The sequence below is a fragment of the Python bivittatus genome, unplaced genomic scaffold, assembly GCF_059951505.1.
Source record: "Python bivittatus isolate LINGU-HERP-01145 unplaced genomic scaffold, Pbiv_v1 ctg000040_np1212, whole genome shotgun sequence".
In the NCBI taxonomy this organism is placed as follows: Eukaryota; Metazoa; Chordata; class Lepidosauria; order Squamata; family Pythonidae; genus Python; species Python bivittatus.
Window position 1 is genome coordinate 4,042,155 of NW_028277032.1, and position 17,771 is coordinate 4,059,925.

At 41.6% G+C, this 17,771-nt stretch overlaps 1 protein-coding gene across 1 annotated transcript; it reads right to left on the reverse strand.

Moving 5' to 3' along the window:
- Positions 1-161: 161 nt before the first annotated feature.
- On the reverse strand, positions 162-17,553 carry OSCP1 (organic solute carrier partner 1). The gene is made up of 10 exons (XM_007439846.4): positions 17,274-17,553; positions 9,442-9,596; positions 6,538-6,705; positions 4,390-4,470; positions 4,157-4,260; positions 3,812-3,940; positions 3,654-3,723; positions 3,290-3,429; positions 3,037-3,100; positions 162-360 (listed from the first exon to the last, which is right to left on the reverse strand). The coding sequence occupies exons 1-10, from the start codon at positions 17,551-17,553 to the stop codon at positions 244-246; spliced, it is 1,308 nt and encodes a 435-aa protein (XP_007439908.1). The 3' UTR covers positions 162-243.
- Between the last annotated feature and the right edge of the window lie 218 nt (positions 17,554-17,771).

Genomic DNA, 17,771 nt, shown 5'->3' on the forward strand with positions numbered 1-17,771 from the left:
ACACACGACCAGAGCCATTAATAGCACAGGAATGAAATTGCTATCCAGTAGTATCCTCCCACACTTAGGCTCACATTTCCCTAAAAGTCAGAGAAAAGGGCTGTCAGACAGATCTCAAACGCTTTCCAGACTTCATGTCCTAACAAAATGGATAGCTTAGGTAGCCGCTCTCTTCTATAAGACTCTTCTATAGTTCCCATCAAGATGGTGTGTCCTGACATTCCTTTGCATCAAAGCTGAGGGTCACAGTTTATCCATCATTGCCAACAAATCACATCCCTTGCTGGTCGTCTCACTGTGCTGTTCTGACACCTCAAATTCCCCCATGATGCGATCCAGCTCCTCATTTCGTTGTTGGTCCTGTTTCAAAGAATGTTGCAAGTTAAGTATTTATGTAAGAACAAAGATGTAGAGAAAATCCAGTATTACCCTAATAAGGTATGAACAAAGATCTCTGGATTCAATATATTTCATTTCAAAAAACAGCTTTTAAAAATCAAGCCACAGCATAATTTGCAGGAGTCATCACAATAAGACTGTATTAAACTGATACTTAGGAAATTCTTCCTAAAATTCAGTCTTAATCTCCCTTAAATTTCAAGCCGCTAAACTTTGTCTGCCCCCCCAACACAGTAGCCTTCTATTTACAGTTGTGGTGAGGAATTATGTAGACATAGTATATCTTTGATAATCTCAAGATGTTCTCAGTAAAATATGGGCTTGAAGATACTATTAGATGCATTCACAGTTGGCTGAACGATTATCCTCAAAGAGAGCTCAGTATTCTCAACTTCAAACAACAGCTATATGGTCATCTGTGAGAGAAACTAGGAAAACCTGTACTGAGCACTTAAGCTAACCTCTAAGAATCTTTCTAATTCTATGATCGTGTGACATCTCTGCTCTCTGTTCTCTTTTGCCAGCTAGATACACAACTTAACCATTCCTCACAAAATTTGTTTCCAGTCCCCTTTCATCCTAAGAGCTTTCTCTGAATTCACCCTGACTTCCCTGTGTCCTTTTTAAAAGGCAGTGCCCAGAACAGAATCCAGGACTCCCAAGTGTAGTCTAACCTGTGAAGAGTACCATGGGACTACTGTGATCTGGCTGCAACACTCATGAATTCAGTTCAAGACTACATTGGCCTTTTTAGCTGTTGCACTGCTTGTTAATGTTCAGTTAGCCAGATGCAGGACCTTATATTTCTCACACATGGATATCCTGTTGGAACTGGTCCAATGTTTAAATCAGTTGAGATAATCTGAATTGCAATTTTGTCTTCAATCACCTAGCTTGATATCTACAAATCTGATAAGCTTCCGTTCCATCCCCTAGGTCATTTATAAATGTGTTGAATAGCACTGGGCCATGGATGGAGCCAAATCTGATGCAGAACCATTTACCAGCCCCTTCTGTGTGTTATGATTTAAGCAATTGTAAATATACTGGGCAGCAGTGCCATCTAGCTCACATTTATCCATCTCAATCACAAGAAATATTGCAAATATCAGGGGAGACTTTGCCAAATACTGAGACTGAGGTGCATTACATCCACAGCATTCCCTTAGTCTACCAAGGGACTGGTTTGCTACCTTCTTCCAACATCCCAGGATGTAACTTGTCAGGGAATTGTGTTATGACATCACATAAATTCTTCAACTTATGTACTTGTGTCAGACATCACAACGTACATAAACCCAGGTCACATCTCAATCATCCTGAGACAAAAACCAGACCTAATGTGTGGCCTCCGGTATGTGTAGGGCTGTTCATGACTTGGGACAGGTCCATGTTTTTTTGCTAGAAAAAATATCATTTTAATAGACCTGTTTTGTAAAAAGTGTAGAATAAAAAGTGCAAAGTGAATACAATTCACCAGCAAGATGCATATATTGTACTAATATTAATATCACAGACTTTTAGAAAAAAAGAAAATTTGAAACCATTTGGGGGTCGTTTGATTGCCATGAACTCCCTGAGCTTCCCTGGACTCAAACATTACTGGACGGCAAGTTGAAATCTCCAAGCACCAACAACTTTGGGGACTCTATTGCCAACCCAGCAACAGAGTCCAGGAGCTCAGACAATGATGACAGTGGGCAGCAGAGAAGGCGGTACATCAGCAGCAATCCCAACTGTTCCCATAACCCCAACTTCAGCCAGAGCACCTCACATTTGGTTATCTGTAGAGCGAATCCCCTGAAAGTCTAAGGATTCATGGATGACAGCAGCCACCCCTCCCCCACAGGCTCTTGGCTGGTGCAGAACCCAAAACCTGGGTGAATACATTTCGAGAGGGGAACACCCTCCTCCAGGCTCAACCATGTCTCAGTAAGACATGCCAGATCAGTGCCCTCTTCCAAGACGGGTTCATGGATGAGGGCAGCTTTGTTACACACTGACCTGGCATTCTAAAACAACAGCTGAAGTTCAATGAAACCTTCAGCAAGAGAGGTCAGAAGTTTGTTGGACTTCCAAATTCCAACTAGGTTTTCCAGCAGATATCAGGATAGTGGAAGTCTCCCTGCCTTCTTGAAAACTTGGAGAGCTAATTTAGGAAAGCATCACATCCTCTCATTGGTAGGTGGACTTAGTAAACTCCCACAATAGCATCATTTCTATTTCTCATACCTTTTAATCTGGGCAGCCCATGTAAAGCACACTGCAGTTCATGGAGAAAGTGGGGGGCTCTCAATGACTCTTATGACTTGTGGTTGGGGACAGTGCTATATTTCATTGAATGTTATCCACAAGGAACAACAAATAGGGGCTGGCTTTGGGCTGCATTTAGGCCCCTGGAAGTTTCTAATTATTATTGTACAGAAAAATTATTTTCAGATTACATCTGCAAATACAGTGGGTTATTTCAGTGGGGTATATAGTATATGTTTTTGCAAGTTTATAAACTGGAACAAAAACATCAAGAGGTATATGAAACTTAAAAGCTTACATATACAAATTGAAGTTGGCCCAGTTAAAAGTAATCCTATGTTACTCATTTTTCCCCGAAGAATGGACACAACAACAAATGTCTACCTGGTCTGCATGGATGTTGATAACTTGGTAGGATAACTCCTCTGGACGAGTCAGGGCAGCTTGTCTTGAGAGAGAAGAATAAAAATTCATCATAAATACAATTCATTACCTGCTCCCTGTGTACTGAAAGTTAGTTTTTATCACTAACTCACTTCAGGAGTTTGGCCTCTGATATTTCAAAGGCCAAGTGCAACTCTGGATAGATGGAAGACCCACCACCATTGCCATTACTATTCAAAACCAAATAACATACTCTTCCTCCTCATCAGTGGTAAAGAGATTCAGACGAAAACCAGCCTCCTTGACAAGGGGCTTCTTGATCTCCAGCCCGCCCATCAGCCTGGCTAACAAATTCAGCTCTTCTTTAGCAAGAGGATTGGGAGCAGTGTTCTCCTGCATGGAAAACAATATTTCTGTATACAGTCATTTAGTCAGATCACAACAGAAGGAAAGAAAAACAAAATCATAATTAAAATAAATTCTGGAGAATACTCTCTGAACAAACGGCCTCTAGACAGAAAGTCTGTTCCAGTTTAGTAATCTAGGGATTTAGGATATTGATCCACAAGCAAACAAACAAACTGAAATGTTTCTGAGGCTAAATTAAAGACACTGACCTTAATGCGAGATGCCAAGCTTTTGGTGGCCCCTGACACATCTGTCTCTACAGGTCGGCTGATGCTGTATCTAGAAACACATTGGATATATGTACATAATAGGCCTATAGGAAATTTGCTGACAGCCCCAAAATGAAAATCTACAGACCATGGCTTACATGTTTGTTCCCAGTTTAATGACTCTGTCTCCATGAAGGTCAAATGAGCCTTCCCGATACGGAAGAACGTAATTTCCTCCACTGCTGAACTCAATCCTCTGAATTTCATCTCCTTTATTGTTAAAAAGTCTGTAACATTGTAAAGTGTAAATACTGTTGTCTTTTTTCTCACAGAACAGTTGGGAGAGTTTGGGGACTGAGAAATTTACCCATGACTCCAGCCCACTATTGTCCCCCCAAAAACAGCATGCAATATGAAGCTGGAGATCCACCATCCATTTGTGCAGGTGGTCAGCACCTGATCCAGCTGGATAGTTAAGGAAAAAGGCAAGACAAAATATTCACCTGATGAGGCCAGGGATCTCTGTTCCCCAAGGAACTGAACCTGAAGTTGGCAGCACAAAGTGGCCATTGGAATTCTGTACTTTATCTTTTAAGAGAATGGAAACCTATGAAGTAACACCAAGACTTGTCAATAAAACTGCTTCACTTAGAAATCATTTATGCTAAACATTTCCTTTTTACCATTATCACACCACACAGTTCCAGCTCCTGGAAGTAATGTGTAATGCACGTACCCTGATATGTATGTCTTGGAAAAAGATGAGCAGTGTTTGCCGGATAAGCTGAAGTTCCCCAGCAGAGAGTGAGCTATACGTCTAGGGAAGAGAATCAGAACAGACAACATCTGATGAGTTCTAAGAAATTCTTGCCCATTTTAGAGCTAAGTGGACCAAGCATTTCACATAGCCTCTTATCTGTTGACAGATTATCATCATATTCATTTTGGTGATCAGTTGCAGGACCCCATTGCTCCCTTTTAAGCCAAAATTCCTAGTTCCGGTGATCAAACTGAAAATCTGGATGCAGATACAACATCTTGTTTTATGGGATTTAGAATCAATTTCAAAAAAAATTTTTTTGAATGTTTAAAATATACTTTTAACATGAATATACAGTGGGGCAAAAAAGTATTTAGTCAGCCACCAATTGTGCAAGTTCTCCCACTTAAAAAGATGAGAGAGCCCTGTAATTTTCATCATGGGTATACCTCAACTATGAGAGACAAAATGGGGGGAAAAATCCAGAAAATCACATTGTCTGATTTTTAAAGAATTTATTTGCAAATCATGGTGGAAAATAAGTATTTGGTCAATATCAAAAGTTCATCTCAATACTTTGTTATATATCCTTTGTTGGCAATGACAGAGGTCAAACGTTTTCTGTAAGTCTTCACAAGGTTTTCACACACTGTTGCTGGTATTTTGGCCCATTCCTCCATGCAGATCTCCTCTAGAGCAGTGATGTTTTGGGGCTGTCGCTGGGCAACACGGACTTTCAACTCCCTCCAAAGGTTTTCCATGGGGTTGAGATCTGGAGAATGGCTAGGCCACTCCAGGACCTTGAAATGCTTCTTACGAAGCCACTCCTTCGTTGCCCGGGTGGTGTGTTTGGGATCATTGTCATGCTGAAAGACCCAGCCACGTTTCATCTTCAATGCCCTTGCTGATGGAAGGAGGTGTTCACTCAAAATCTCACGATACATGGCCCCATTCATTCTTTCCTTTACACGGATCAGTCGTCCTGGTCCCTTTGTAGAAAAACAGCCCCAAAGCATGATGTTTCCACCCCCATGCTTCACAGTAGGTATGGTGTTCTTTGGATGCAACTCAGCATTCTCTCTCCTCCAAACACGACGAGTTGAGTTTAGACCAAAACATTCTACTTTGGTTTCATCTGACCATATGACATTCTCCCAGTCCTCTTCTGGATCATCCAAATGCTCTCTAGCAAACTTCAGACAGGCCCGGACATGTACTGGCTTAAGCAGTGGGACACATCTGGCACTGCAGGATTTGAGTCCCTGGCGGCATAGTGTGTTACTCATGCTAGCCTTTGTTACTTTGGTCCCAGCTCTCTGCAGGTCATTCACTAGGTCCCCCCATGTGGTTCTGGGATTTTTGCTCACCGTTCTTGGGATCATTTTGACCCCACGGGGTGAGATCTTACGTGGAGCCCCAGATTAAGGGAGATTATCAGTGGTCTTGTATGTCTTCCATTTTCTAATTATTGCTCCCACAGTTGATTTCTTCACACCAAGCTGCTTGCTTATTGCAGATTCAGTCTTCCCAGCCTGGTGCAGCTCTACAATTTTGTTTCTGGTGTCCTTCAACAGCTCTTTGGTCTTGGCCATAGTGGAGTTTGGAGTGTGACTGTTTGAGGTTGTGGACAGGTGTCTTTTATACCAATAACAAGGTCAAACAGGTGCCATTACTACAGGTAACAAGTGGAGGACAGAGGAGCCTCTTAAAGAAGTAGTTACAGGTCTGTGAGAGCCAGACATCTTGCCTGTTTGTAGGTGACCAAATACTTATTTTCCACCATAATAAATTCTTTAAAAATCAGACAATGTGATTTTCTGGATTTTTCCCCCCATTTTGTCTCTCATAGTTGAGGTATACCTATGATGAAAATTACAGGCCTCTCTCATCTTTTTAAGTGGGAGAACTTGCACAATTGGTGGCTGACTAAATACTTCTTTGCCCCACTGTAGCTCATGTGCAACTCACTGGTTCCTTTCCAATGTCTTTATTCCCAGAAAGCTAAATCTATTGTTGACAAAAGTATAATTCTTTCTGTAATTTACTTTGCTTTTATATTTTTTTCTGTAACTCTGCACAATTAGGCATCAGTTGAGTGGAAGACAGAACATTGGACATTCGTACATCAATGAGCTTCCGAAAAGTAACATCAATTTGGTTCAGAATTTTGGGCGATTCATAGACGAAATCCTTAATGGCATCCAGATGGTTGAAAGTAATGAGCAGAAGGTCCTTGGGTCGAGGGCAGAGGAGAACTTGGTACTTGAAAGCCATAGTCATTAAGTCATAAAGCTATAGAATAAGACAAGAGATAGCCAGTTAAGTCACAGAGGCCAGGTTGGGGCAGCAGCATTTATGTAGTTACTTACATTTTGTTAGATCACAATAACTGATTTAATATCTCATTTTAATACAGCTAGCTGGATTTTTCTTGAAGAATACCAATAATCCTGGCTAGCCTTCAGTGCAGTGTTGGTTAAAATGCAGGAAATACACTCTGCAATCAATTCATGCCCAGGACCTAACCTAACCTATATTGCAAATTATTTACATAATGCATATAGTGAAGCTAAAATTTAAAAATATTAAAATTACCAGCATAATATAATAAACAGAAGAAACAGGTAAAAAGAAGCAGGAGGTCAACTGAGAGTCCTCAGTTGGCAAAGCAAATGATTGCTGAAATAAAAATATCACAACAGCAAACTTACCAGGCATTATCACATCTGCATTCAGACATGTACCTAAACTTAGATCATACATGTGTGCGTCTGTGTATGCATATTTTATGTAATATAAAGTAAGTAAATAAATATTTCCATGTATACAGTGGGGCAAAAAAGTATTTAGTCCGCCACCAATTGTGCAAGTTCTCCCACTTAAAAAGATGAGAGAGCCCTGTAATTTTCATCATAGGTATACCTCAACTATGAGAGACAAAATGGGGGAAAAAATCCAGAAAATCACATTGTCTGATTTTTAAAGAATTTATTTGCAAATCATGGTGGAAAATAAGTATTTGGTCAATATCAAAAGTTCATCTCAATACTTTGTTATATATCCTTTGTTGGCAATGACAGAGGTCAAACATTTTCTGTAAGACTTCACAAGGTTTTCACAACTGTTGCTGGTATTTTGGCCCATTTCTCCATGCAGATCTCCTCTAGAGCAGTGATGTTTTGGGGCTGTTGCTGAGCAACATGGACTTTCAACTCCCTCCAAAGGTTTTCCATGGGGTTGAGATCTGGAGACCAGCTAGGCCACTCCAGGACCTTGAAATGCTTCTTACGAAGCCACTCCTTCGTTGCCCGGCCGGTGTGCTTGGGATCATTGTCATGCTGAAAGACCCAGCCACGTTTCATCTTCAATGCCCTTGCTGATGGAAGGAGGTGTTCACTCAAAATCTCACGATACATGGCCCCATTCATTCTTTCCTTTACACGGATCAGTCGTCCTGGTCCCTTTGTAGAAAAACAGCCCCAAAGCATGATGTTTCCACCCCCATGCTTCACAGTAGGTATGGTGTTCTTTGGATGCAACTCAGCATTCTCTCTCCTCCAAACATGACGAGTTGAGTTTAGACCAAAACATTCTACTTTGGTTTCATCTGACCATATGACATTCTCCCAATCCTCTTCTGGATCATCTAAAAGCTCTCTAGCAAACTTCAGACGGGCCCGGACATGTACTGGCTTAAGCAGGGGGATACATCTGGCATTGCAGGATTTGAGTCCCTGGCAGCATAGTGTGTTACTGATGGTAGCCTTTGTTACTTTGATCCCAGCTCTCTGCAGGTCATTCACTAGGTCCCCCCATGTGGTTCTGGGATTTTTGCTCACCATTCTTGGGATCATTTTGACCCCATGGGGTGAGATCTTGCATGGAGCCCCAGATCAAGGGAGATTATCAGTGGTCTTGTATGTCTTCCATTTTCTAATTAGTGCTCCCACAGTTGATTTCTTCACACACTGCTTGCCTATTGCAAATTCAGTCTTCCCAGCCTGGTGCAGCTCTACGATTTTGCTTCTGGTGTCCTTCAACAGCTCTTTGGTCTTGGCCATAGTGAAGTTTGGAGTGTGACTGAGGTTGTGGACAGGTGTCTTTTATACTGATAACAAGGTCAAACAGGTGCCATTACTACAGGTAATGAGTGGAGGACAGAGGAGCCTCTTAAAGAAGTAGTTACAGGTCTGTGAGAGCCAGACATCTTGCTCATTTGTAGGTGACCAAATACTTATTTTCCACCATGATTTGCAAATAAATTCTTTAAAAATCAGACAATGTGATTTTCTGGATTTTTTTTCTCATTTTGTCTCTCATAGTTGAGGTATACCTATGATGAAAATTACAGGCCTCTCTCATCTTTTTAAGTGGGAGAACTTGCACAATTGGTGGCTGACTAAATACTTTTTTGCCCCACTGTATATATGACATTTTATCCACTCACCACATACACAGTTTCTTGAAAGAGAGAAAGCTCTTTTATTGAAGCTACACAAGTAAACACAGTAATTAAATATTCAGATGATTTCCCTTAGCAAACCTCTTGGCAGCTAAATATCTATCAACACTATTGAAGAAAAGTGATATAAATGGAAATCCACCAAATGAGGACTGAACTTATCAGTGAGTGCAGCTGAATCTGAGAGTCCAGACTGCCATTTCGGATGTTTGATGAGGACAGGCTATGGAATGGACAAGACTAGGGAAGGATGCTCAATGTTTCAAGGGCTAAGGAGCTTGTTGGTTAAGAAAGCAGAAAAAGACACGCATATGTGCAGAGTGACACTTCATAAGACTACAAAATATGCTATGAAACCATATTTTGTCTTTAGTTGTAAAGTCTGTAGACACTGATGATGTGATTAAATACATGCACTGAAAATCAGTATTTCAGATACTGTATATCCCCACTTCCATTTGTATCTATGTTTCAACTTGTGTGAACTTGAGAATAGCTTTTCTTGATAAAAACAGGGTTACCTGGATTCATAAGACATCTGGAAAAACAGAAAGGTTTGACCTCACCTTATCCATACTGGGGGCATTCAGTCTCATGATGGAGGCATGAACCAACCGCTCAAATACTGTCCTCAGGGCTTTCCTGGAATAGAGCTCCTGCGGCTTAAACAGCTCATCCATAAACTTTTTATTGAATATGCCCCCAATAATGTCATTCATCACTGAAAAGATAAAATAACCATAATTGTTAGAAATCAATTGTTTTGGTTTCCCAGGAAAAAAACAGGCAGGTAGCTGAGAAGAAAACGTGTAGAGGCTGCTTTCTCACTTAAACTTCCTTGCCCCCCAGATAATTCCTGTGCAAGGCAACGCTCTCTTCTAAAGACTCTGCAATTCAAGAAGAGGAATGGAGAAGATATTTCCTTTCTTGCCAGGGATTTCACTACTGTAGACTGATAACAATGCAGGAGTTGGAAAACGTTTTCTTATATTTGAAAATGAGATGCTTGAGACTGCTTCAGTCCTATTTCTGCACCAGATAATTCCCTCTTCCAATAATTGGAAAGGAAATGTTTTCAAATTCCAAGATAAATATTTATCAACTAATGGTTGTAACTTGCAACATCATTTTTTGCACTGCAAGCTGCATCAGTTCTGCTTCCTGCAGTCATAAGACATTTTAAAATCCAATGTAATTTACTGTGAAAAATAATTGTATCTCAGTTTTAAGATTCTGCAATTAGTTGATCTACTCGAACATTAACTACTAGTGGATCCTTTTTTCTTACGAGGATCACATTCTAGGTACAGTAGTTATCAATATTTACATGTCCTACTTGCCAGGTGAAATCTTCACAGTGGCATTCGTTAGTATTACTTAAACATTAAATGCTGCTTCCTGTTTCCCCAATAATATGGATCTGCTGGTTATAAAGAACTCTCTCCCCCATAAATTACAAGAAATATTAGTACTGCTACAAGACTGTTAATAACCTTGAACATTGAAGTGACTCAGACTTTGTAACAACTGTGACTGTGTATGGGAGGATCAGACACCGAACAGGTCAGAAATTATCCAACTATCAAGCACTGCATCTTTAGGTCTGAGATTTTTCTAGTCAGAATCAAATTAATTATAGGAGACGTGGCTGTCCTAAAAGCCAGAAGTGTGAGGGTGCTGATGATACCTGAAGTTAAGCAGCATTAATATACTAAATTTATTATCCAGTACTGTCATTTTTTCTATTTCCATGGTGGAAGGAGGAAAAAATGGAGTTTCCCTCAGGCTCTCCACAACTGTCACAATCTCAGGCTGTGTTCCCACAACACACTTAACCCGGCCTGTTGCAAATGTATTGGTTGCATTAGCGCAGCTTACTTTTAAACTGAGTTATTTTATAGCTTCATATGCATGTAAACCTAGCTCACATGGTTCAATGAATTGTGCAAAACCAGAAAATGGGTTAAGGGCATTGTATGAACATCCCCACCATGCCTTTTCTATCTGCCACTGTTATTTTTCCTTAGAGTCATTCAACCTGGCATCCAATAGGTGTTGCTAAACACAATGTCTCTAGAGACAGATACACAGCACAATTCCCTCTGGATAAACTCTGAAACAATCCTTATAAAATATCTGTAGTGAAGTGTTCGTCACTATTTCTAAAAAGATGTTACAAGTCCTGCTTCTGTGCTGCTTAGACCCCAAGTCAAAAAACCTCTCAGCAATGCAGTACTGATCCAGCGGAAGGGACCACCTGGGCCCGTTGCATTGTGTTGCTCCACAACAAAATCCATATTCAGAGGGCAGGGGGCTAGGCTAATGGCTCTTCTTTAATTAGGGTTCCTGAATTGTTCCACAGCCTGTAGCAGAAGCTGCTGCAGCGTGGGCTTGGGAAGTCTGTCCTAAGGCAGTGCACCCAAGCAAACTATTACAGGAAGGAATGTTACGCAACTGCTGTACTGTACATTTACCAGACAGAACTGGGAAGTTCTTAGAAATCTGTTGCTCAAGTCTATGCAAGTTATGCAGTCTTCTCTAAATAGACGATGAGCCCCTACTCCTCGATCACCTGCAGGACTACGGCACAACATGTGCAAGTGAATCGGAGGTGAGGTAGAATGCTGGGGTTATAACTGTAGCTGTCACTGACATCCACTGCAAATTACAATGATGCCAAGTGCCACCATTATGTTCCAAACATGTCATGCCACACCTAAGAGGCAGGCAGGCATTTGCGTAATGATAGCACACATGTATTATCATTTACTCCCCAGAGACACTCACGGTTGCAGCCTGCTTTGCATCGCTATCTATTAAATTTATTACACAAACACTTTAACAGAATATGACAAAATGTGGTGAAGCCATACCAAATGGTATGAAAAGATGTTCAAACAATAAACTTTGGGACAGAGCAGATTTCCCTGTCCTGGTGTCTCTTCAGATGCCTTAGAGTACAAATTTCATCATCCCAAACCTTTGGCCAAGATCTCTAGGGATGATGGAAACTGAACCTATACAACTGGAGGGCACCGATTGGTGAAGAGCTGGATTAGAAGTAGCAGACTAAGGCAGTTATATGCAACCACTGGTGCACTGGTTACTAATTTTGCAGCAGAAGCAACTGGTAGTAGGAGCTGGAAACAGACTGGACAAAATCTGTCTATATTTTGCATATGAACAGTCAGACATCATTCATGCCACTCAGAGTATTTCATAGAATTCTAGAGTTGGAAAGTGCCCTTGAGGCCGTGTGCTTTACGCAGGGCTACATTTGAAAACAATTTGGAGGAACATAATGGTACATAACGCAGTGACTGGATTACTGGCATGCAAGACTTGCTATTGTACATAATCATAGAAGGGAAGGGTTTGGAAGGGAGCTTGGAGATCATCTAGTCCACCTCACCTGCCCCTGCAAAAGTCCACGACAACAGTATCCCTGACAGATGGCCATCCAGTCTGTGTAAACATCTCTAGCAAAGGAGAGTCTACCATCTTCTAAGGCAGTGTTTCTTAAAACTTTTTTCTCTCAGAACCCTCCCCACTTTTAAAAATTATGGAGGACCCCAAAAGAGCTTTTGTTTGTATGGGTTATATTTATCAATATTTACTGTATTAAAAATTAAAATTGACACATTTGCTTCTGCTACTGCTTCTCATGTTTGTTTGATGGGATGTTAATACTGCATTATTTTTCAACCTAGGCTGCAAATAATTTTGATTTCGTGAACCCCTGAGAGGGCTTGGGGGACCCCCAGGGGTCCTAGGACCACACTTTAAGAAACACTGCTCAAGGGAAACCTACTCCATTGTTGAACAGCTCTTACCATTACATTTTTTTCCTGATGTCCATCCAAAATTGATTTCCTTGCCATTTAAACTCATTGTTTCTTGTCCTGTTTTATGGAACAGCTTTGAATACTTCCGCCCTATCTTCTACATGATAGCCCTTCAGGCACTTGAACACATATCCCAAACCTCCAACCATTCCTTATAAGATTTTCCTTGCAAGCCTTTTACCATTTTGATTGCACTCCCATGAACAAACTCCAGTTTATCAATGTCCTTCCTAAAATACAATGCAGAGAAATGGTTGCAATATTCCAGATGGAATCTGACCAATGCAAAATAGAAAGGAACAATGCCTTTTCTTGATCTTAAGACTATAGTTCTGTTGATGCAGCCTAAGATTGCATTTGCTTTTGGCTTGCATTCAATTTGTGATCCACCAACGCACTCAGAATCTTTCTTTATTTACTGCTGTCCAATATGGAGCTCTCATTCTATACTCATATCTTTCAGTTTTCCTACCCAAATGTAGGAAAACTGCCCACAGTACTTGTCCCTGTTGAAATGTTTCTTGTTGGTCTGGGCCATTCTTCCAGATTGTCAAGACTCTCCTGAATCTTGACATTGTCCTCTAAGGTGTTTGCTAGCTCCCCATCTGTTCTAATCCTTCATGCAAGTTACTTTAAGTACATTGAACATCCTGATGCAGATGAACTTAACAAGCCCTGAAGTATACTTGTTGGGCAGGATTATACTTCTTCTAGTTATTTGTAGTATTCCAAGTCCAACTCAAACTGCTGGTTATTATTTATAAAGACATTTATAGTACAGTTACAAGCTGTATCAAATATCTTTTGCTGTATTATTCTGACTCTCAGGTCTGGTCATCTAGAAAGGGCCTGTTCAGGGTTTCACCATCTTGGGAGTAAGGGGCTATGGATGAGAAGGCAGTCTTTCTCTGTGGCCAACCCTCATTCTTTGGGGCTTATCTCCAGTACTGACATTGTACAAGGCTGAAAATAGTTTCTCCATGTAGACCTTTGAAGTTTAACAGTGACTGGGCTTGCTGCTGTTTCTTCTTTTACGTATTTTATGTTTTGTGGGGAGTAAAATCTGTTGAGCAAGGTTATGATGTTTCATTGTGTGAGCTTTTTTAGTTTTGTACTCTGATTCCTGAGTTTGGTGATATCAGTGGTATAAAAATGCTTTTAATAAATGAATGTTTTGATAATATGTGGTGTGGTTTGTTCACAGTACTGTACTGCTACAAGCCCTATTTTTATAGACAAAAGAGCACTGTTAAGACAAATATTAACAAACTTTGGAAAAAAAGATATTAACAGATCAATGATTAATGGTCTTAAAGAGTACAAAGTGATCTTATGATTGTAAAATAAGATTAATTTAACAAAATATTTTTTCATATTTATTGGACACCTCAGAGAATGTTTGAAAGGGATTAATTGCCAACTTTACTGTGTTGAAAGAGTAAAATGATAGACTGATCAATACTACTCTGTGTGGTTAATATTTAATGCTGTGTTTAAAAAGTGAGCTGTTTTCTTTTTTCTGTATTTTCTGTAATTTTTATATATTTTTATTTATTTCTACACATTAAAGCAAATAAATAAAACAAAACAAGATCTTGGAATTCCAAATGCCATCTTATTTCTGTCAGTCAGAAGTCAAATTAGAGCAGGAAATCTCACTGGCTAAAAAAGATTTGATTAAATTTAACCTTGATCAAGTATTGTCAAATAATGTGTAGACATTTATAAAACATTACCATGAGTGCAAGTCATCAATAGATAATAGAATGTTTATTGCAAAAAGGAAATTAGGTGCTACTGTGAGAATAATGGCAGTAGTTTCTTTTTTTTAATGGCTAATTTAAGATATATTTTCATCCCTGGAATTTTCATGCCTTTTCCTGGAAGTTTAGGCATGAACTCATACTACCACCATCCAACTTTATCCTGGAAAAATATGCAAGAACCACGGTACTCCGTTCCCAGTGAAAGCAACTCTCATTGAAGCCAATGCAGGTTCAAAGGAAAGTTCATTTATTGGAAAGTAGTGCATGGCTCTAGAAGTATAGCTGGAGCTGAGTCCTGCGTGTGCCAAAACTTAGTTTTACCCCACTCCCATTCCTCCCCCCCCATCTGTCTTTGAATCTCTCTTGCGCATGTTGAAGATGTTCTCCGATTCCCACGTTGGTACGGCCTTGGGCATTCCTGAGAGCCAGATAATAGTCCATCTGCGCCTAACGGTTAACCTTCCAACCTTCCCTCCCTTCACGTAATGGCAGAAACGAAGCAAGTGAACTAGCAGTGCAAGTGACTGATTGCGAGGATTCTGACAAAATGTGACCCAATGAACTCCATAGCTGCATGAAGATTTGAACTTAGCCTCACAACTCTCATCTGACATTTCCCCTACACTGGATTTTCCAGGCATGTTTGACTATAACTGACACCATCTCCAGTCTTTTGCCATGTTGTAGGGGTAGGAGTTGCACTTTATGCACCTGCTGGCCTCCGGATTGAAGAAAGCTGCATGCTTTTTCATCCTATTACTTTTGAAACCTATTATGAAAAGTAGCCACTTTTGTTGTTATGTTTATTTGGAACCATTACTCCTCCTAGGAGCAAGCAGTCCTTCACATGTTCCCTTGCTGATACATGGCACCATAATAATTAGTGCCATGAAATAATTTCCAAAGGGACAGGAGCCATCTACTGCAGGAAAACAAAATCTTGTAGGAAGTCAATAATTAATGCACAGAATATGATATAAGTATTCCTGGATGATCTGCATTATCAGACATGGAATAGATTAAAAAGCCAAGCCAGTATCAGCACAGTAGCATTTTTAGGATGTTTGACAATAGGTCAATTTGTCTTGCCTAGTGACAAAATTTAATCTGTCAATTGATCAATACCTTACCTCAGGGTGTGTTATTTGAATTAAAGAATTCCCCAAACTGTTCAACAATGATTCCAAGAATTTGTTCTTGGATTTGGCTTGTAATGCATAAAACAGACCATATACTCCATCACCTGAACTCCACAAATTTTTGTGATTCAGAGTTACTGCTCTGAAGGGACTTTCTGGCAGCATCCCTCAACATACTGCATATACATTATTTGGAATCTCAGTGCAGGCCTTATGCAGGGGCTAAAAATGTTACAGTACCTCGTCTCCTGTCCACATCAGTCCATTCATCTACATGAAGCATAAAACAGAAAAAATGACGGGTCAAGTACTAAGAACACACTGAGAACAAGGCGGAAAAGAGAAAAGAACTGAAAAAGGGATGTACATATTTTACACTGCCACTTAATTTGTTGTACAGCAGAAGATAGCTCTCAAGGATATTTAAAGTGGCAGTGATGTAAGTGTTATAAAATGGGATTGTGTCACTTTTCAAGCCCATTTCACACTCTGCAGAAGAACTGCGTTTTCCCAGCATTAAAAGTTCTTGAAAATGAAGGAACAGCTCAACAGCAGCTCGACTTTTATAGGGTCTCACCACAAACAAAATACTTTCATTCACAGGGAACAAAGCTATGCTGAGACATTCTCAGATCCACATGGATGGGCTACTGTATTGTTCTAGAGCAATTCCATGTTTCTCAACAAGCAAAATCTACAGAACCAGATTATTTGATTTCACCTGCAGAGCTAGAAAAATGAAGCAGAACCTGGTCAAACCAGCAAAAATATTACTTTATAAATATTACTTTTCAGCCTCTCCACTTCCCATGGAGTTAACCTATTTTGTTCTCAGAGCACCTAGAGATATAAAGAAACAACAATTTGCCCAGCAGTAAATAAATAAACTCAAGTATGTTTGGATCCAGGAACCCTGAATTTGAACCTGGTGTGTGAATGTCTTTCTTCTAGACACGTCCACTTGCATTTGAATTGGCTTACTCTCATCTTAGTGTTTTGTTTCTCTATTTTGCCTCCACACTCGCACGAGGAGTAATACCTCTTAAAGTGAACCCCGGACATTCTGGTCTCAGAGGCGAAGCAGCCATTCTCCAGGAGCCTAGGAAGCAAGAGCATCCTCAGCCCATGGAGGGGTGTGGCTGCCAGAGGAGGGCAGCTCCAAGGCTGAGAGCATCCTGCCTTGGCAGGGAAAGCAGGGCAATTCACCTCGGGCGAGCATCCAGGTCTCCCCCGAGGGGATTCTCCCTGCACTTTCCTCTGCTGCTGATTCCAACCTGGTCCAGAACTGCTGGCTTGCAAGAAACAGAGCTTTAAGTGTAGACTACTGTACAGCACTCTCTGCTTAGTAGGTTTCATCATCCCTGAAGAACAAATACGGTTCATTTTCCACTTTCAGCTGCACACTTTATTATTGTAAATAAATCATGGTTGGGTGGATAGCAGAAAAAGCTTTGCTCTGGAAAATCACCGGGGCGGCTCCGGAGATCCAGTCAGGGAGAACGGCAGCACCCACCGCTGGCCCTCCGGCCCGCTCCCCGAGGCGCTGCGGCTGGGCGGGACTACAGGCTCCACCGCTGGGGACGATGGGGCCTGCACTCCCGGGCCCTCCTCCGGCGGCCTCGTCTCCCCCTCCCGGCGGCCCCCTGACCTTGGCGCGCCTTGTCTCCCGGGATGCTCTGCGCGCGCAGCCGCTGGTCCACGATGTAGAGCATCTCTCCGCCCAGGTTGAGGACGAGCAGCGGCAGCGTCCGCAACGACATGGCGAGCAGGCCGAAGGACGCTCGGCCGGCGCTGCTGAGGCGGCGAGAGGCGCCGCGTCGTCGCCAAGGCAACCGCGAGGGAGGCAGCTTCCGGTCGAGGGAGGACCCGGCCCTCGCGCGGCACCGAGACAGCGTACGATTCCCCGAGGCGCGTTCTCGTGGGCGCATGCGCTCCTGCGCTTGCCGGCGAGTCTGAGACAGCGAGGGGGAAGGGAGGGGAGGAGTTGGTGAAAGCCAATCGCCCAGAAGCGGGTGGAGCCCGCCTTGCCCCTCCCGCCGCCGCGCGGAACGGTGGAAGCCTCGCTCCGTCGCTGCCCCTGAAGCTGGAGGCTCCATCGAGGGTCGTCTCACGGAGGCCCGTCAACCTCCCACGCGCGCCCTGGTGG